Here is a 20,995-nt window from a genome sequence, read left to right as displayed (position 1 = left end):
TACAGTGATGCATATATAAATTTCAATTAACAGTCTAGAACAATAGAACTGATGAACTGGGATGATCACTTCTGCACTGCTTTTGAGCTGATTTCTCATTTATCTGAAAATTCCTATAATCCTTGGGGTTTTTTCCTGGTATTCTCTATGTATTAAAATAGTTTAAAACTTCAAATTCATGATTGTATGAAGCAGAAGTACCTGATTAATTGATGAATTATTTTTCAAAGACATCATTTTGATTCACCTTAGATACGGATGTATATTCTAAATGTGCTTTTATCTGAAGTTTTAAATCTTGTTTCAGAGAGCAACAAGGACTGGGGAAAGGCTGAAGGTATTTGGACTAAAATTCAAGAAGAAAATATTGTTCCTCGTGAGAAGACACTAAATTTACTTGCCAATATATTTGAGAAAAACGGTCAGGTTGTTCCATTTGAGGTACCCAAGGTAAGTGGAGTTTAACTTTCCTAGTTAACAACACTTACGAATATATTTGTTCTTATTAAAAAAACATTAACAGATATCATTGCAGTAATTTAAATGTTTGTTTCTTTTAAAGGATAGGCCTGAAAATAGAAGTGCTACTTCTGGGGAAGAACAGAAAATACAGATGCTTTGCAAGAAAAATGAAGCAAAAGGTAAACTGGAGTCCGCTGTGGGTTTTTCCCCTGCCATGTTAATTTTAAGGTTTCAATTAACTGCAGAACTCTTCTGTGCAAACTTCCCAGTCTCTGCTAAAAACAGAATTAATTTCTGCATGGACGTTTGCTTTCGTATATGGAAGAGCAGAGTGTATTTCAGTGCCATTCCTTTGATTTAGTCTGTGATTAATCATTGGAAATCCATTCCTATCCATCTCATCCCAAAGCAGGGTGACAGAAGAAGAAACAGCTTTACTAGTGGGGAGGAAATCACAGAATCCCGGAATGTGTCAGCTTGGAAGGGTGGATCATCTGGTCCAGCATTTTTGCTCAGGCAGTCTCATCCTTGAGCACATGGAACAGGATCCTTGAATATCTTTAGTGATGAGACTCCACAACCTCTCTGGGCAATCTCTTCCAGTGTTCAGTCACCAGCACAAATCATGCTTAGGTGGAATCTCCTGTGCATCAGTTTCTGCCCATTGCCTCTTGCCCTATTGCTCTGCACCACTAAGAAGAGCCTTGGTCCCAGTTAGTTAATTTCTAGTGTTTTCCAGGGTGCAGAGCATTTCAATATTCTGGAAATAGATATTTTCTTCATTTGTACTGTAGTAAATAACTAGGTACCTCACTTGAAAGCAGTATAGAAAATAGAATTCAGTAGGTTTAAAAATTAATTTTGCTGAATGAGAAAGATTTATAAATGCAAGACACCTAGTAATTTTCTTCTCTAAGTGTAATCAGTATATTTTATGGGTTGGACACAGATTTTTAAGCTCTGAGTTTTTAAAAAAAAAGAATGTATCAGTCATTCAGACATTTAACTTACATTGTTAGTGAAATCACCATCTAGAGTTACTCAGCCTAAATATTCAGTTTATTTAGATTAGGAGTCCAAAGTTGAGTCTGGACATTCTGCATACTGGGAGTGCATTACCGTGTTACGTGTTTGAAATTAAGAATGTGTATTATGGCATACATCCTGTTTTCAGGAAATTCTTCATGCTGGTAACTGTTGGGTAAGAAGATGAGAAATGAAGAAATGTTTTCATTGAAAATCAGATGAAATCAAGGGAATGTACTTCATGACATTTTCACTAGGAAAGTGCCCTGTGCCTTTGGTATCATAATTAAATCATAAATGATCAAGTGAAGAGCAGGAAGAAACTAAATAATTGCCTTAGATTTCTCAGGGAGATCAGTTTAAGACAAAAATATAAAATAACACTTGTGTGATGACTTCAGATGTTGAACGTAGCAATAAATCACTTCTGCATATTCTTTTATTTAAAGGTGCAATATTTGAGAGAAGGTGGTCTAGAGCTAATGGGAATGAAGGGGAAAAAATGTCCCAACTATGCTGTAAAACAATTTGTCTTCTTGGAAAACTGTTCTCTTGGCCTTAAAAAAACCCTAAAAAAACTAAGTAGTTACTTCTTTTTATATAACAGTATCATGTAATTTTGGTGTGAATGTAATGGGGCAGCTTTTTGATGGGAAAAAGATTAACTCAATCTAGTTATGTAACTATTCAATGAACTTTCCAAGTCTGACACGTTTTGATAATCTGTTCTCCAAAGTGCTTGATTTATGCAAAGTCATATTTTCATCTTTGTCTTGATTCCTCAGTGTGAGAACTAGACTCTAGGGGATCATGTAACACATATCCCAAACAGTCACAATTGCTGAAACAGATTTGACTGTCTTGAGAACTGAGGCTTTCTTGGCAAGTTGTCACTTTTCTAACAAATCTTTCTACTTGCAATAGCTGGTATAACACAATATGATTTTGAAACCAAGAAATTTCTCTTTTGAATGCTAATATATTTTAATAGTTTTAGATGCCATCTGAAGAAGTAATAAGCTGGTAATACCTGATCAGGGGTATGTCTCAATTCAACATTGATCTAGGTATGCTTCAAGCATGCTTTTTGCAGAGATGCAAAATGAAGTTAAGAAAAAAATCTGAGTAGGATGATCATAGGACTGACATACATAAGAAAATTTATAGAAATATTTTTATTTCTTCATTGAAGTAGTTATTACAAAAAAAAAAAAAAAATTAAATCTATTTCCTTGTAGAAGGAGATCTTATATGTTATGGACTGTGATAATTGATGGTAACATATGCCTGACTAGTAGCCAGGTCCATTTCTGTACCCAGCTGATGAAAGTAATATTTAAACACAGGGTGAAATCTTAGTTCAGTCTGAAGACAGCAGAGCTTTTGTAGGAGTCTCTAAACATAAGGAATTTTTGGATTTAGAAAAAATAGAATTCAAACAGACATTTATGAGCAGAAAAACCTATTACTAGTCAGCTACATTTTTATAAGTCATTAGTTGCATTTCTAGCAGGTTATACTAGAAGGGTCAGAGGGCTATTGTTCTTGTTGAATGTGGTTGCTAGTACATCAGATTTCAGAGCGGTGGAAAGAAAAATGTCTTCTCACTGAATATAAACTTGAACACTGAATGCTGGTGATCAGCATCTGAGCAGGCAAGAGAGTTCATCACATTGCTGCAGGCCAAACTAACTTCAGACCTCTAAGTAAAAGTGGTGGAGGATTTCAGGACCTTTCTTATGTGGTCCTATTGTTGTTTCATTGCTCTTTTGGTTGACAGTGCAGTCACTCTTGTAATGTCAGACTCTCTTGTATGCATGAAACTGAAATGCACAGAAGTTAATTTAATTTTTACTAAGACCCTTTGTCTCTGTTCATATATATATATAACAAACTTCCAAGCATACAAAGTAGATTATGAATGGCTGTGGTAATTCTATTTATTAACTTGATATAGGGGTCTGTGTGATGTAAATAATAAATTTTATGCGTAGCCATTTCTGTGCCTACGTTTCAGGGGGTTTTTGTGTATACCTTTTGGTTGAAGAAGTTTAAGATGCAAACTGAAAGGCATATCAACAGTTTTGATTAAAATTCCTTAACACACTGTACTAAGTGCAATTGGTGTAATGCTTCTTATGACATTAAGATTCAAATGAGTTATCTTCATCTTTACTTTCAAAGTAAAAGAAAAAAGCTTAATGCTTAGCTGTGAAATTTGTGGTGATAGTCCAACTATTTCTGATAAGTTTTAAAGATTACTGTGGCTGTGATTTGAACTAGCAAAGGGATTATTTAATGAGTCATTAAAAGAAATGTGCAATCACTGTTTAGATGTAAAAGATCATTTGTGGTTCTTAACACAGCTTTCTAACATATGTTACAGCATGGATGGCAGTCCTAGCTGCATGTTTATAGCTGCATAATCTTGTTTCAGAAAAATAAATGACTGAAAACTGTGCTTATCATTTTTCCCCCTTTTTGGTAACATCTTTTCATACACTGACAGTTATTGTGAATGCATGAAATAAAACTGTTAATCAGTCAAACAAATGCAGTGTAGTTTACTTGCTAAATATCTGTATATTTGTAAATTGTATGTTCTGTATAAATCTTGTTGTAGCCAAATAATTTGATCTCCCCATATTGGAATCGCCTCCTATATTATTTGTTAAATGCTGTTGTGATCATGCACCAGACACTGTAACTGTATACCCCAGAATTAGGTGTTGCTTTAAAAATCCTGAGTCTTCCCCTTCTAACCAGCTATTGAAGCAACAGCCACATATAAAGGAAGAGCAGTAGCAAACTTTTTCTCCTGTAGAAGTGTGTGTTGATTATTTGTATACAGGCAGTTTTTAGCAAGCTGTGATCCGCAGCTCTGGGCTTAAAGATGTAAGCAAAAGGCTACATAGATTTAGGACAGACCTTTTTCAGTGAATAGGTGACATCTTTCTGTGATCAATGTTCTTGCAGTTTGACATTTCCTTTTGGCTTTCTTGCTCTTTTTTAGAGGCCTACAATATTTTTAGGAGAATGCAGAAGAAGGATGAGTCTCATTATCGTTCCTGTGAGATCCTTATAAAAGCATTGTTAACACAGAATTGTCTTGATGAAGCCCTTGACGTGAAACGCATGTAAGGCTTTTCTTTGTTTGGGGGACTTTTATTGGCTCTGAGAGAGGGGTTAAATAATTTCTGGATCATTTTCAGGTGAGTCCTTATCTTTTTATGTGAAAACAGGTCATGACTAGTGATTGGGAGCTGTGGTAAGAAGTACACCAGTGTTTCATAGGGTGATATGCCACATTTTTAAAAAGGTACTAGAGTGACAATGTGTATTGCTAATAACTCATTTCAAATAACAATCTGAACAAATGTACTTGGCATCAGAGTTGAAAGTCCACTCTTCTGGCAGTCTGCCTTTTCCTCTTTAGAGCAATATCCAAACAGACAAGATTCCTTCACTTAGCTGCCTGTGAGCCTTCCCCTGAATGCCTGTCCCTGCTGCTGTATTACCCTGCCCACGCTCCCTGGCAGCTGGCTGCCTGCCAAATGCAAAATGGTATGTTTGACTGTGATGCCAATGGCTAGAGATGACCATAAACCTTAGATCCAACTCTTACACTTCTGAAATAAATCCAACCTGCTGTCATGAATTATTAGAAGGAAAGGAATCAAATTAACCTTTAGTGAGTTGTATGATATGGCACTTGCTTTCATTATTGCCTGCAACGTGTTCTGGTCAGGTTATAGGCTTTAAAGTGTTGTGACTTGTCAATGTAGATTTCAGAAGAACAAGAAGTTAAGTTTAAGGGTTTTAAGTCTTTCAATGTAGTCAACTAAAACAAGACTGGTAGTTGTCATCAGGTGTGCTCACTGAATGAATACAGTGGATTTGAAAGTGCTTGTAGGTGAATTACCTAATTCATAGAGTACTGTAAAAACCTAACACATTTTAGAGCCAACTTAGTTTCTGATGTCTAGGAACAGTCTAGTGTAAGATGAGATTGATTTATTTTACTGTTTCCTTTAGAAGTGTTTGGACTGGAGAAATGTCTTGCATTGAAAAAGTGTTGGAGTTCTGCTTTCAGAAGAACAAATACTCGTTTTTCAAATAGCTCTCAGCAACTGGGCTTTATGATAAGTAATGTTTGTACCTGCAGGATATATGGCTTATATTAAGGGAAAACTAAATCAGTTTATCAAATTGATCTCCCTGTAATGCAAATAACTGATAAATCTTTGCAAGTAGAAGATGGAGGGGAGATGTTTCAGGGAATACAAGGAACGTTGATAAAATTTAGGTAGTTTGTTTCAGAGAAAATACTCAATTATCTAAAGATGTATTGGAAGGTTCTTCAGGAAAGAAGCTTGAAACACAGTGTTTCAATACTGACGATTTGTACATGGATCCACTGCTTCCCTGCTCTACAGCTCAAACACACTTGTAAGGAAGATGCACAAAGTAGTGTATAATACCAGCAATAATTTGCAGATTGGAAGAGAAGAAAGAAGTGGTGGTTTGTTCCTAGTATTTCAAGGATTCAGAATTGTCACTTTAGATAAGTGTTGTAGTATGTAAATTCAAAATTCAGGGAAAAAATAATTTGAAATGCTGAAAAGATCGGAGATGTGTTAAGCCTTTAAAGTTTGAGATGTTTAGGAGTAAAGTAATAGGATTTTATAAAATGTTTTCTTCTTGGTTACTGGTCAAAGCCAACGATGATCATAAGCCTTGTGCTTTTCACAACTCTCCTACTCCATCTCGTAGCATAGAAATGCCAAATAATGACAATCTGAGAAGCTTCTGACAGCTTACTGTTGCATCAAGACAGAAAATGCTTCATATTGGTCGTGTTCATTGCATATCTGTGTGGCTTTTTTCCTAGTAACAAAATAATGCTTATATCAAGCATTTTTAAAAGCTTTTCTGGATGCTTCAGAATTTTTCCAGCCTCGTACTAAAAAGATTATCTCCTACAAAGCCTAAATGTGTGGTGGCCTGGAACTTGTGCAGCTCCTAATATTTTCATAAAATACAGGAAAGCTACCTTCATTTAGATACATATTACTCATTTTACTGTTTGAAGCCAAATTTGAAAGGTAAATAATATGTAGATAGTCTTACTGTGCACATTAGCTCAGGCAACAAAATAACTACTTTTTTTATAATTTAAAAACACCCAATAACTTCAACCTGAACTGAAAAACTTCCATGAGAAAGTGATGTGGGAGAAGTAAATAGCACTCCTACCCTGCCTTTGAAAGAAGCAAACACCAGACATCCCAAAACATTACTGATCTGTTGGTCAACCCAAGTGTAGTTGCTTTCACATTCTACAACTGTTTAGAGGGATATTTACTGCATTTAGTCCAAGAAGTTTTAAATAGAAATTTAGGAGTATTGGAATGATGGATTAGTTCTGTAATAGTAGCTAACATCTATTTAATCACACTGAAGATTGGAAGATTGGAGAAAGTAAATCCTTTGTTATATGTAATTTACAGTCTCATGCATGAATTGTTGACTTAAGGGCTTTGACAGATGGGACAAAGGGGAAAAAAAAGGCAGAACTGAGCAGTGGGTGCTTAGGCAGGGATTAAGGGGATTGGTTGGGAGAGGAAGAAAATCCTGAGTCCAGTGACTGCATTTGTGAGCCGGGGAGGCTGAAAGTGACTGAGAGGATAGTCATATTGTGTGCAATGTGAAGGATTTTCTTGGGATTGAGGAGAACAATTTAGCAATGACCCTGCTTACCTCCCAATCCGCTCAGCCCCTAAGTTCAAGTAGGTAGGCTGCTCAGTTGTTTGCCACAAGATGATCAGTGAGGTTTATCTTGATTGCTGATATGGTAAATGGTAATGCCCCCCTTTGCTCTGTAGAGATTTTGTAATCTAGAAATGAACATTTGTAAAGTTATCCTTATATATTAAAAATGGGGCTTGACTCTATGTCATTTAGGAGCAGGAACATTCTGTAGTATAAGGCCAATGTGATTGCCGGTTAGTCTCTCTTGACTAATTTCCAGAGTGTTAGAAAAGCTTTAGCAGGGTTACTAAAGTAAAGGCTGTCTTTGCTGTACTTACATGAAGTTTTGTATTACAGGAGACGAGGAATTGATAAGCGAAATAAAATTTTAATGTGGCTAAGGCAGCAAGTGTAGGATGTTCGCTTTAAAACCTGTATACATCTAGATGACAGAAATTTGAAAATTAATCAAACAAATGATATGGTGTTAGTTCATAATATGCTTTAGTTTATGTTTAAAATATACAGTGCTGAAAATAAATGTTTCATTTTTATTGCTGAAAGAATAGTTTTATATTTTATAATTATGGTGACTATTGAAAAAAGAAGAAAAAGTATCCAGCTTAGGATACAACAGAACAATGCAGGGCATGCAGTTATTTTAGTCATCTAATATGTCAGCATTCAAGAATCTGAACCGATTGTTTAAAAAAAATCTTGTACTTTGTTTCTTTTGTTGCTCACTTCCAACTTTGTCATCTGTCAGAATGCAAAAAAAAATTATCCTTCTATAACCATTGACAGGATAACACAAAAGCTGTCTCCAGGTCGATATTTTGCAGCAATATTTTTAACATACGAACAGTAGTTTTTATAATTTCACCTTGGTGCTCAACCATTTATTATCGTATCAGAAGCATGTCAGTAATTCCTTTCTAAATGTCTGCTTCTTTTAGTGCTGAGACCCACATCAAGGGCTTCACACTGAACAGTGCTGCCAGCAGCCTCCTCATCATATCGCAAGTTAGGCGGGATTATTTGAAAGGTATGTCACAATGCTTGACCTTTACGTCACATTAATGCCTCTGCAGATTTTTCTTGTAACGCCCTTCGAATACTTGGATAAAGGAGTCCATTTAGCAAATTACCTGCTTATCAAGAGCCTTTTGTGGTAGCTGAGAGACGTAAATTACTGTACATGCATTTATAATACAGCTTGAATATGAATGTACTTGTCATTTGACCACTTAGTCCAGTTTCCATTCCATTTAACACAAGATGGGTTTTCTTAAGATGAATCACAGCTCTTCAGACATGCAAAATTTGTGCTCCAGAACGAGAGAAAGTACAGGCTTTCAAGTGCGTTAAAATTCACAGCACAAGTCATTTTGCTTTGGAAATTAACATACTTTAGAGCATCTGAAACAATTCCCAGCAGTTGTTTCTTGCATATTGTGTTGGTTGTGTGAGATACCAGATGAGTTAAATTGACTGTTAAATGTGCATGATTGTGAACTAAATGATTATAATATTGATTTAAAAACTTAATCAAATACTTTTTAATAGTTCTCAATACCAACAGTAACAAAATACTCTGGTTTTCTTTTTAATGTAACAATGATGATAGTGAAGAAAATGGTGGCTGAAAAGTACCTAAGGGTACCCAACAAGATAGTGCATAAAGTTTACCATTTAGAACATTTTAGTTCTCAGCATTGGCTACTTTGCAGCATAGAGATCAGCTCCACAGTGTTATGTCCTGCTTATTTAGTTGGGCTGTAGAACTCTTGTGAGAGAGGAAAACTCTGCATGCAGGGATTTGTACATGCAGGCCAATGTCTTTTATCTCCATGCAAGTCGAAGTACAGTGCTGGTACATATTTTTGTCAGTACCTTTAGGCATTAAAGCAACTATGTACAAATTTAGTGTATTATTTGAGTTGAGTTTATAAGGCCTACCAAAAAATCCATTTTTGATTGTGCCATCATTACATTTAATTTCATTCCATCATGCATAGCTGTGCTAATAACCCATACCCATGTAACATCAGCTACGTTAAAATAGTCAAGATGAGCATTTAGACACATCTTCTCACTTGTACTCTTTGTTTCCTGTGGCTGATAAACCAGTCTTCTTCCTCATTCAGCCTCCAGTTTCATGTCATTGGCAGGTGTCATCCACTGAAGTATTTGTGATGAATGCCATTGCTCCTTTTGCTCTTTGCAGATCTTTTTTTGCAGCTTTCAAGGCCTTCACCTGACTTTCCTGTCTGATTTTATTCTAATAAATCTTCTGTTTTCTTCTCTAATATGCCATGAATTTGACCAGTTCTTCCTGAATGTTGCACACCAAAATTCTTCCCTTCTTCAGAACATCAGTGAGGTTTCTATATCCTGCCAGTCTATTGCACTGACTATATGGGGTTTTTGTAGCCAGCATACTTAGTTCTCTGTCACATTAACTCTCTTCTTTGCTGTACTCTAAAAATCTTACTTATTGCACAATGCAAATTTCTCAAGTCTGTGGAATAACATTACTTTGCAAAATTATATTTTCTTTTATCTTGTGCATCGAAAAAACTTTATCTGACAGTTTTATTGAATAGTCACACTTAATCCTTGTTTCTATTTTAATTTGAGAGATACTGCTTGTCATTGTCTAAGTGAAGCCTTGAAAATGCAGGCTACTAAGTATTTCAGCCATACTGGTGATTTTCTAAGGCTCATAGATTACCCAAAACATCTTTGGGCATGGTGTTTTTGTAGTCTTTTGTTGCTGAGCTCCATTTGACCTACATCCTGTGATGGCTTTCACTTGTGTAAAACCTGCTTACTTTACCACTTGCATACCTCATTTAGTTCATCAACATTCTTTGCTGTGTAATGTGGTACAGTTAAAAAGTTTTATGGAGGCCCCTAAGTGCAGTAGCTCTGATATCTTCTAGCAAGAACTTGGTAAAAACCAGGTTGTTTAAACAGAATCAGAACTTGAGGTAGGAAATTTGCAAAGATTACAGGATAGCACTTTGAAAGATGCATGGTTGATTTTCACAAGCATATAGTTACCTGCAGAATTACCCACTATGCTACTAGTACCTAACTTCTTGCAGTAGTTCTGCACATATGCAGCTTTCAAATCTTTCTCTGTCCTTGTTCTTGAGAAGGCTGGTTGTACTCTGTGCTGGAGGGAGACCCACACCTAGTTAGGAGAGAATTTGAACTTGGCATGTGTTCTGAGATTGCTTTTTAAATGTTGTGAATCTTGCCCCCGCCATGTATTGCTCCTTTTTTCCCTAAAAAGAATGTGGGGCAGAAAAAATCTTCCTGTGAAGGAAGGCTAAGCATAGAGGATGTTTTTTGCTTCCTCTTATGTAAAGGGTAACGCTTGGTTTCTGCATTACCTGCATATTGAATTGGAATGGCAATGCTGTGGAGTTCATGTGGGTGTATATTATGCTAGAAGTGTTATCCCGTGGTATTATAATTATCATCTGTGATTAATCCTGCCTATGCTCGTAAGGACTAAGAGATTTTTACCAGAGGGGCATGTCTTTCTGTGTGTGTTTGCTCATGGGTAACGTACATTGACAAGAATTCTGCTTGGAGAAACGAGGGTGACTTCATCAGCTGTGGGTTTGGGGAATTTGTGGCAGACGGACAGGAGATTGACCTTGTGTGTTTTTAACATATGTAATTGCTGTAATCTTAGGAGTTTCTGAGGTTGAGTTCTCAGTTTTTGTTCTTGCAAGGAGACTTGTATTAGTCTTCCATAGTTCTATTTAAAAATTAAATTTTGGGAAACAAAGCTTTCATGCACACTTAAAAAGAGAAATCTCAGTATTATAATTCAGCAGTTTCTGTAATGAATACATTTTTAGGCTATATTTATTCTTAAATATACAACGTTTTTGGTTTTTAGTAAAGGAAATTGATTGTGGTTTGGAGAAGAAAAGAGTCAGGTCTTCAAAATCTTAAGAGAGGATATTTATGGCACACCTGTTTTCCTTGAGCTGGTTACAAACATTATTTCAATGTTGAAAGTAGCTTAATACTTCTTATTATGAGATATTACAGCCTTTCAATGTAAATTATTGTTGAAAGTTTTTATTTGTGTATATATATTTTCAAGTTAGAATTCACTCTAGTGATTGCAGGGCTTAAAGAATTTTTTTTTTTGTCTACATATTTTAAATGGGTAGGATTAAAGATACCAGCAGCATGGTGCTTTTTGAACTTTCTGATTTCTGCTTCCCTTATTTCTTTATGATTGTTAGATGCCTTGGCTGTTCTAAAAGGAGTGCTTGACAGTGGTGTGTTGCCTACTAGACCAGCAGTTACTGCTCTCATTCAGGCCCTGGCAGAAAAAGGAGATGTAAAGAACCTGCAAGTACTTGAAAACATCCTGGGAGACATCACCAAATCAGTTGGTTTATCTGACTCACTAATGCCTAATGCAATTGCATTGGCTCATACGAAAAGGTAAGTATTTCTAGGACTATGTATTTAATATCTTCTGCAGTGAGCTGGGAAATCTCTTGCATTATCCATTTCATTCTGTGTCCATTTTTACAGTGTCCCAGATGCTAAAATTCTAGTTGAGTATAGTGTGCATTTCTGTTCTGGTATTGTCTCCTATACAAATTTGGGGTTGAAAATTTAATGAAATACAGGGATAATAACTGTGAAGCATTAAGGAATTCTTTGGTGCTGTAATTTAGCTTTGATACCTTTGTTCCAGTGTGCACCTAAAGCCTTTCTTTGGTGTTCCTTGGTGTTACCTTGGTGTTAAAAGCTCTATGAAATCTGAAAGTAAAATGGAATTGCTATGTCAAATGTAGCACATAGTAAATAATACTATGTGCAGAGATCATGCATGTATTTTTTTTTGTGGCTGTTGTTGTTTGGAAACAAAAATATGCTACCTGTTCCAGCAGTTGAAATGGCAATATATTCTTGAAATATTATTGTCTTTACCTTCAAAATGTGAAGCCAGATGTGTATCTGTGGAGTGAGGTTTTTTTTTCCTTGGGATTTTTTTTTTTGGTAAGAACTAAAAAAGCTTGGCTGACGCTGTAGGCCGCAGTTTAGTTATCCTAGTTATCCCCACACTTTCTAGAATCCTGTGATTCAGCTGTTTAATTCAGTATTGTGCTCTGTGTGCATTTCTGGTTTACTTGATACATTGGTACTGTGCTGCTTTGTCCTTTGTGTAAAACTGCATGAGAAAGCACCTGGAGGAGAAAGGGCAAAGTCAGCTTCTCAAATATACCAGTCTTCAGGAATCCTACATATTCTGTTGCTTTATTTCAAACTAGTTTTGTTGGGTGGGCCTCCTGTGCCTGACTCGGCAGGAAAGCTGTAGAGCTCTGTAGTACATAACAGATTCCTGGTTGCCTCAGGCATGCCAAGCCACAGGGAGCAGATCCCAGTGGTCCTTGGCACACAGTTCTAGTGTGTGGACTTCAACCTAAATTAAATGCTTGAGATGGGAGAGATACTTCATTATCTGTGTTATAAGTTGCTTATTTTCCTGTATTTCCATGCCATAAAAGTGTTGCAAAGTCAGGCTTCGCTCTTTAAGATGGAAACTGGTGACAAGAATAAATAAATAAATTGTTGTACGCAGGTAGAGCATCAACTTTTCCCATACCAAAACTAACCTGATGTGTGGAAAGACTGAGCAGTGTAAATAATATGCACCCTATATATTCTTAAATACCTTGCAATCTGTACCTTTATAACTCTGAAAAACAGATTCTTACAGATATTTCCAATACAATGTTCATTTATTGGTAGATCCATGTTTCTGATTCCATTTTCAAAGCATTTTTCGTAGCTTTCACATGTGCTGCATTGATGCTTCACCTAAAAGCATTAATTGTGCTCAGTTTTCTTTTTCAATTTAATTAGGTTTTAGAGTGGACTGGTAAGAGATGTTGTCATTTGAACTTTTTAGAATGCTGGAAGTAAAGTTTACACTTTGGTGAATACTTCCTGCATTATTTTACTAGCATTTGCTATATTTAAGCCTTAAGATTAAAAGCATATAGATGTAATGACCAAATGACATTTAGTATTGTCTTTTGCATCCAAAAGGGCAGCCATGGGAAAAATCAGGTAAATAATTAATTACATTGCATAAAAATACTTAAGTTGCATGCATTAATTATTCAGATACCTTCTGTTAATGTTTAGTTTTTGCCTTCTTGATCTGCAGGATGCATTTTCCTAAAGCAGCAAGCTGAACACTTCTTTCTTAATGAGGAAAAAAGCGTGTCCAAAATACCTAAACTTTGTACAGGTCAAAGACCATTAAAAGTTATTTATTAATTGATTTACTCATTCAGTCGTAAATTGTTTCACTTTTACAATATCTGAGTGAATAAAATGTTTTTGGTCAATGTTTTTTCATCAACTATTCTTGGTAAATACAAGCTTGATGTAGAAAACAAAAACTTTATTGTAATTGCTTCTTTAGGTTTAGAAATCTTGATTTCAGAAACTGAGCCAGTTCAATCTCTTTTCCTAGCAATGACCTTGATGCTGCTGTGAAATACCTTGAGCCTCTGCTTATCTCTGGTGCACAGAATCCTGATCAAGCTGTCAGAAGTATTTCCTATTTGTTAAGAAAAGTGTCTGAGGAAGGATTAGAACCAGCTTTGGAAAAATGTAAGTTAATTGCAATGATATTTAAATATTCTGACTCGACAGAGGTGTTATGAAAGAGCTATTACACGTAAAACCTGCTCAGTCAGCATAAATCATGCCTGTTAAGTTTACAGAAGAGGCTTTTCAATCAAAGATTTTCCTTATGTACCCATCATTTTGCAGTTGGTGCAATGGCAGAACGACTGGCCAGTCAGTGTGGAATTTACAGACCTGTCACAGATCTTTTCCTTCAGTATATCAGTGCAGACAGAGTGGATGATGCCAGATCATTGATACAGGTAATGACATAACAAGAGGTACAGAAATGCTTAGAGCTCTTCAAAGGTTAACTGAGAAATTGTCAGAAAGAGATGTTGTGCTGCATAGGCTGCTACTGGGATGCATTTGAATTACAGTGTGAGTAGCAGTGCACACTTTAGACTAAACCATGACCTCGTGCTCTAGTACTGAGAGTAGCAGTGTGTGCCAGAGTCAGGGGTATTTTCTGTCTTCCAGTAACATGAAGGAAATAAAGGAAGTATTTGTATACTGCAAATATTTTTCTCCAAGTTCTCTGTTACATGTCAGTTGTTTCTTGCAAACCATTTCCTTGCAACTTCTCACCTAATTTCCTAAGTGCTGTAAACACGGTATCTTACAGCTGTACAGTTTCCAAAACAGAAGCAGGCAATGATTGCTTGTCATGGACTTTACTTCACTTGGTTGCTATAATATTGTATATTGTATTCAGGGTTTATTAAGAGCTGAATTTGCTTTCTATTTGACTGTCACAGATGCATTAAAACCCAAATGTTGGTCTCTGGGTCACAGTCTCAGCTGAGTTTGCAGGAATTCTCAGGAATTGAGACAGCTGTATTTGTGCCATTTGTGCAGAGCTAAAGACAAGCCAAGCAAGAGGTGGGATGAACTGTGGGTGCTGGAAACAGGCTCTGTCAGGAGGCTCAGCCAAGCAGGTGACAGTCCAGCAGTCAGACTGATGTGTGCATAGGCTCCTGCCTCAAACCAAGGCCTCTTATCATCTCCTGATAGTGCATGCTACCGATTTACCAGTTCCTAAGTATTTTAAACTCTTAAAGAAAAAGCTCTGCTTCATCCATGGCATATTTGATGATATTCCAAGACACTACCAACAAAGCTGTTCAGTTACTTCTGCTGCAGTGTGAGGTGTACTATTTGTAATCCCCTTACTTTGTGTAGGGCTGTGCCTAACTGGTCATCTGAATATTAAATGAAAAGGAGACTACAATTTTGCCATAAAACCCTCTTGCTATATAGCTTGAAACATGAAAATGCCAAAAAATTCTCAAGTTATTCCACTCTTCCTGATTTGTTGATTGCTCTTTGATTGACGTGGACTGAGTAAATGAAAATTGGGTATGGGTTTTGCTTTTGTGAAGATATGGGTTTTTTTTCATTTTTTTAAGTAAAATCATAGTATTCCTAAAATTTTCCAGAACATGGAATAATATCCATGCATATATTCCTGAAACTTGTTACAACAGCATCCAACTGTTAGAATTAAGTTCATGGCTCTATAGCATACTTGAAATAACATGGTATACATTGTATCTTAAGGGGCAATTTAAAAATACCTTGTTATAAGTGGATATTTATGGGTACGCGTGAATTGGAACTTCTGTGTCTAGGAGAAAAATAGGGGGTTTCATGGCTCAGGAAAAACTTTGAGCGGTGTTTAAACTTTTGTGACTGCTATGTGGATCAATATAGGATTCCTGCTATATAGGAATCCACTAACTGAAGGATAGGAATAATCACTCTCCATTGTTATATTTTGGAAAGTAAACAACAACCTAAATGAACTATTTTTCTTGTAATCTAACATATTAGTATAGATATGGAGGCTCCTTGCTTTCAGAAATGCATCAAAGAGTGTATATAAAAGTTTATGAAGCAGCTGCAGTGACTGCTACTATCTGGAGGGAGAATGCTTTTACTGATGAGAGTCAGAAGGGATTTGATATTTCAGCATGAAAGGGAGCTGTGGATAACATTTCTCAAATTAGACTCTTTCCTCTGAGAGCAGTTACTGACAGTAAGTGAGAATGGCTAGAACTGTTAATAAAATATTGCAAGTTTCTCTCATCAGTGCTTTGCCTATATTTAGCACCATGAAGCCACTTCTTGTCTGTTTGCCTGAAGGAATGAACCTTCGTATCTTTTCACCTGGACCTTAAAGAGCTTGTAAACCATATTACTTGTACAGAATGCTCATCATTGGCATAACCCAAAATTTCTTGTTTGCGTATGTCTACAATACTAGTTGAACGTAGGAAAATCATGGCATATGTTTTCACATGCACAATATTCTCTTTTTCCTGTGCATTTTGGTACTGATATTGTAGAGCTGTTTAAAAAAACACACTTTACATTTTTAAGAGTTCTAAGATTGACATCTTTGAGGAATATAAACTTAATATTGTCTTGTATATTTTATTTTTTCCTTGTTTCTAAAGTAAGATCGATTTTTTGATTTTTATCTGGTCTGTCTCAAACTTTTCTAAGTTTAACTTCTCTCTCTCAAACCCTGTCTATTGCAGTTAAAGCCTTTTATAAAATAGAGAGATTGAAATCAGTCCTTTGTATGCATAAGTGTAGGTAATTATACTTTAAAGAGAACTTGCTTTGTACATTTTAATTTTTATAAAGAAACGAGCAGTTATCTCCCTGACACCTTATTAAATGTATAATTAACCTTATGATCCCTAGCTCACTTGTGAATGCTTGGCAGTATAATTGGAGAGGAATAGTGTTTCTCTTTTTCATTCTTTTGCAGTCCTAAACCTCGTTTTTGTGGTGTATTGAAGTATTAGTTTAATTCTTTCCCCTATTGTTTTAAACAAACTTTATCCCTACCATTTTAAAAAGGTTTACCAGTGAGGTGCATAAAATGGAACTTGGTCTGTGGTTAGTTTTTTGGTTTTCTTGTCAAACTAATATTCAATTATTTAACTTGTAAATCGGTAATATATTAGTAAATTGTTTTGTAATTGGAAATTTTCATCTTAGTAATTTTGTTTAGCAGTAACCTACTCATGTCTGCTACATTAATCATTTTTTTGTCTTCAGAGGTGGGATGCAATAGTTCGGGAGAGGAGAACTTTAGGGCGTTTTGTGGCGAGAGCAGCATCTCAACCTGGACAGGTACAATATTTTTTTCATGTATACAGTTTTATATGCCGCAAAATACTATTTCCTCAACCTTGGTTAAAGTGTTTTGAATTTCACAGTTGACAGCTTTAGTGGGTTTCTTGGGGAGGAGGGAGGTTAATTTGCAGAGCTGGTTATATTTAAAGTACAGTTGACATTATCGAGCATGATGAAAAGGAGGGTGTACTTAATATTTTTCTATTGTTTCAGTTATTTCCTGCATTTTCCATGTTACATTGTATATCCTACATTGTGCTTAGAATGTTTTACTGCATCATCCAGTTCAGTATCACAACCTGAAAGTCCTTATTTTATTGGCTACATTGTATGAATACAAATGCAAGTTAAAACTTCAGCCTCTCTCTGATGATAAAATGCCTCTGTGTTTACATTAAAAGACACATTTCATATTACTTGTCGTGGTGGTTGGCACATGTATCTAGTTGGAACATCTGTTTAGATTCCTGGCCTTGTCCTCATTCCCTGTAATTTGAAATGCTCTGGTTATGTACTTGCTCTATGCCTATTGCTCCCTCCTCCTATGGCCCCTTTAAAGTAAGCAAAAAAACCAAAACAAATAAAACACAAATCCAAAGGCCAACAAAGAAACTCCAACCCACACACACACACACGTGTGTGCCTTAGCACACACGAAAAAAAGTCAAACACACCCCCACCCCTCAAACCCAGCACTGAACAACAACAACCAAAACAACCCTGAAATACACACCCAAGCAAACCCATATGGATTTCTCTTTCATAGAGGAGCAGCATCAGGAGACATTTAGTACACAAACTAGAATAAATATTTTTTCAAATGAGCCAAATGCACATTTTTGTTTTATGGAAATTGCCATTAAATACTAGTAGATTTAAAGTTCCTCTGTTGACGTGACGATGATAAATATGATGTGATAAACACTATTGTTTGGTGTCTATAAGAAGGAACGAAAAACGTGTACGTTTCCCAGCTCATCAAGCTGAAATTGTACTAACACATCAAAGTTGGTAGTGTGTGATAAAGATGTTCTTAATTTCAATAAGCTGCTTTTAATTTAAAACCTAAGAATTTTTGAAAGTGCAGTCAGAGGCTGAGGGAAGGCGATTCCAAATTTAAGCACATCAGTTAGTGATCTGACTCCTTTTAAGCATTGATCATAGCTGCCACTGACCTCTGGGTCATTGAAGGATGCTGAGTGTTTTGCCGTTTTCCTAAATTGGTTGAAATCCTGTCATATTCTTATTGATACATTACCTACCTGAAAAAAAAAAAAAAGACACTACTGTTCAGGATTCTTGAGTACAGATATTAAACCCTTATTACATTAATTGCATTTTGTGCTTAATTTCTTTTACTATTTCATATCTGCAAAATTTTGTGAAGGAAAATTATTGTATATACTTTGAGTCACACAGTCCATTCTTTGTTACCAGTACAGTTTATCTCACTTAAAAAAATGTGCAACCACTGTTCTGAATTTGGTGACTTTATTTTGTTCATGGGGTCTTTTTGTATGTGCATTAAATCTCACAGGCAAAGAGGATTGAGGCACTTCTAGAACTGATTCCTGAGCATCTCGATCCAGCAGCGGCATACCGGTACCTCTTGAGAAGTTATGGTAAGCTATGCTCCTTGGACCAGTGTTTTAGTAAGAGCTCTGGTGACATTCAGAAAGGTCATGCAAACCCTTATTTGCATTACAGTTTGAGTCATAAAGAGGTGCAGGGGTTATCTGAGGTTTTTCTTGTTTCAGTCTGTTGGGTCTGTTGCTGTCATGGCTGTTAGAATGAAAGAGCAACCAGCTGACACAAGCTGTGAATCCTTTACTTAGAACCTAAAGTAGGGGCTTCATAGAATAAGAAAGAATCCATCCTAACCCATGGGGAAAAATGCTGTAGAAATGAATGGCTTTTAAAATAAATTTAGCTTTTTTCCCCCCAAAACATGTAGTAATAATGGTTCCTTTTATATGTGTGTGTGTGTGTGTATATGTTTCAAAATCACAAGTGATTTGTTCTATCAATAATATGGAACAATCTTATTGTTATTAGTGTAAATTATTTATGCATCTTGTAATGTTGCCAAAGTTAGTATTCCAGATGCCTTCATTTGAATTTACATAAATAGTTGAACTACTCATCAGTTCTCTTTATAGCTGAAGTCAGAAGTGAGCACCTCTAAAAAATCAAGTTTTTAGTTTAAGTATGTTTATTTACAAGACTCACTCTTGAAAAACCAGGACATACAGTGCCTATGGCAACACTCACTTGGAAGCTTGCATCTCTGAGCTGTAGAGTCCTTTGCCTCGTGTACTGATACTGTCCTCCAGTTTTTATTACAGGGAGTAAATCCTTTTCATACGTGTTACAAGCAAAAAAGAACAAGGACAGAAGCCTTTGTGCACCAGTCTATCACAGAGGAGATGAATAGGAATAATTAGGTAAAACACTTCAAACACAAATCCAAGATATGGTGTTAAAGGAATACAAACTTACTTATTTGAATCAAGTTGTAAAAGTGCTATGATGTGTTACCTAACTTAGAAAATTTGCTTGCTTAGTAGCATTGCAAAGAGCAATTACTACCAAAATTGTTTAGCCCTGTAACAGATAGGTTCAGGTTCACAGCATAGTAAGTTTTTTAACATGTTTTTATTAAACAAAAAATTGCCCTTTTGTCACCGGCACTGTACTTGCTGCTTTATGCTATCATTAGTCCTCTGCTGCTTTTACTTCAGTAAAAATTCTGTAAGTGAATGAAGTTTTTCACTATCCTTCCTAACTACATGATGGTATAGCAGTTTCATAAAGAGGTAGCAAAGAATCAATCACTTGTTCTGCTATACCTAAAACAGTGGTTAGAGTGTATTGCACATGTGAAGCTACACTCTATGAACAGATGCTTGCTGTACTGTCTTCAGGCAGAGATGTACCTGGCTCCTAGTATGTTCCAGAGGAGACAGTACCAGCATGAAGAGTTTTAAAAGCTGTTCCCGGGTTATTCTGTGCAAGCATCTTACTGTATGAGACATTGATCATTTGACTGTTAAAGAGATCATCAGCAAAATATTTAACACAACTGAAAATGAGAATGCTTAGATTGTGCTCTAGCCATGAGGGGTAGAAATAAAATCTTTTAAATCAAAGTTGTGGTTTTTTTTAATTTTAAAGTTAGTAGTAAGCTTTCAAACATGATCTTTTGTTCTGGGCCAAATCCAAGCTTGCATTTCATAATTTTTGAGACAAATTATTCTCCTTTCAGGCCATTGTTACTTTTAATTAAAAAAAGACTATGAAAGGTGGCAGAGGATTGTTATTGCCACAATTGGTTACTGTTCTAATGAACAAAAGAATGGACAATTAAATTATAATTGTTTGTGTTTAGCAAAGATATAGTAGAATATAGATCACAGCTGAAAGAAGTTTGATCATTTGTCATGATGGAACAAATAAAAGGACCTTTACTCCTATCCTTGTCCTGAGATGAGATCCACTGCCAGGGCTAACTTTCCTTCAGTCTGGTGAGATGCACAATCCTTTGCTGTATACCTTTTAGAAAAAAGAAATATGTAAAATCATGATTGTGTGGTCCATTAAATGCAATCTAAGTATTAGCTCTTTTTGTTGGTGTTTCCCATACAATAAATCTATTTTAAAGTTGTAGAAAGTTAACGATTTCTATGCTTCCATTAAGCTGTCATTTCATGCAGTTTTTGCAGTAGCCTCCCACATTCAAAAAGGAGCTCATCCACTTGCCAGATGTGAGTGGGAAGCTTTTTCTCACGAGAAAGGGACACAGGCTATCCATTTCTGCACAAAGCTTTTTTTTTCCTTTATGAACCATTGCTTTTATAGCTCCTGTGGTTGTGAAGATGATGTTTCCAAATGTGAACAAGTAAAACCTGAGACAGCTCCCATA

At 36.0% G+C, this 20,995-nt stretch overlaps 1 protein-coding gene across 1 annotated transcript in view; it reads left to right on the top strand.

The window, feature by feature from the left end:
- LRPPRC (leucine rich pentatricopeptide repeat containing) overlaps positions 1-20,995 on the top strand; it is an 85,675-nt gene that overhangs the window by 62,475 nt on the left and 2,205 nt on the right. Inside the window, exons 28-36 of the mRNA XM_053973208.1 lie at positions 308-450; positions 563-641; positions 4,502-4,625; positions 8,196-8,284; positions 11,514-11,718; positions 13,769-13,908; positions 14,071-14,186; positions 16,996-17,070; positions 18,611-18,695. Coding sequence (XP_053829183.1) covers positions 308-450; positions 563-641; positions 4,502-4,625; positions 8,196-8,284; positions 11,514-11,718; positions 13,769-13,908; positions 14,071-14,186; positions 16,996-17,070; positions 18,611-18,695 — 1,056 coding nt within the window. The remainder of the gene's footprint in view (positions 1-307; positions 451-562; positions 642-4,501; positions 4,626-8,195; positions 8,285-11,513; positions 11,719-13,768; positions 13,909-14,070; positions 14,187-16,995; positions 17,071-18,610; positions 18,696-20,995) is intronic.

The sequence above is a fragment of the Vidua macroura genome, chromosome 3 (assembly GCF_024509145.1).
Source record: "Vidua macroura isolate BioBank_ID:100142 chromosome 3, ASM2450914v1, whole genome shotgun sequence".
In the NCBI taxonomy this organism is placed as follows: domain Eukaryota; kingdom Metazoa; phylum Chordata; class Aves; order Passeriformes; family Viduidae; genus Vidua; species Vidua macroura.
This window is presented reverse-complemented; position numbering and strand designations above follow the sequence as displayed.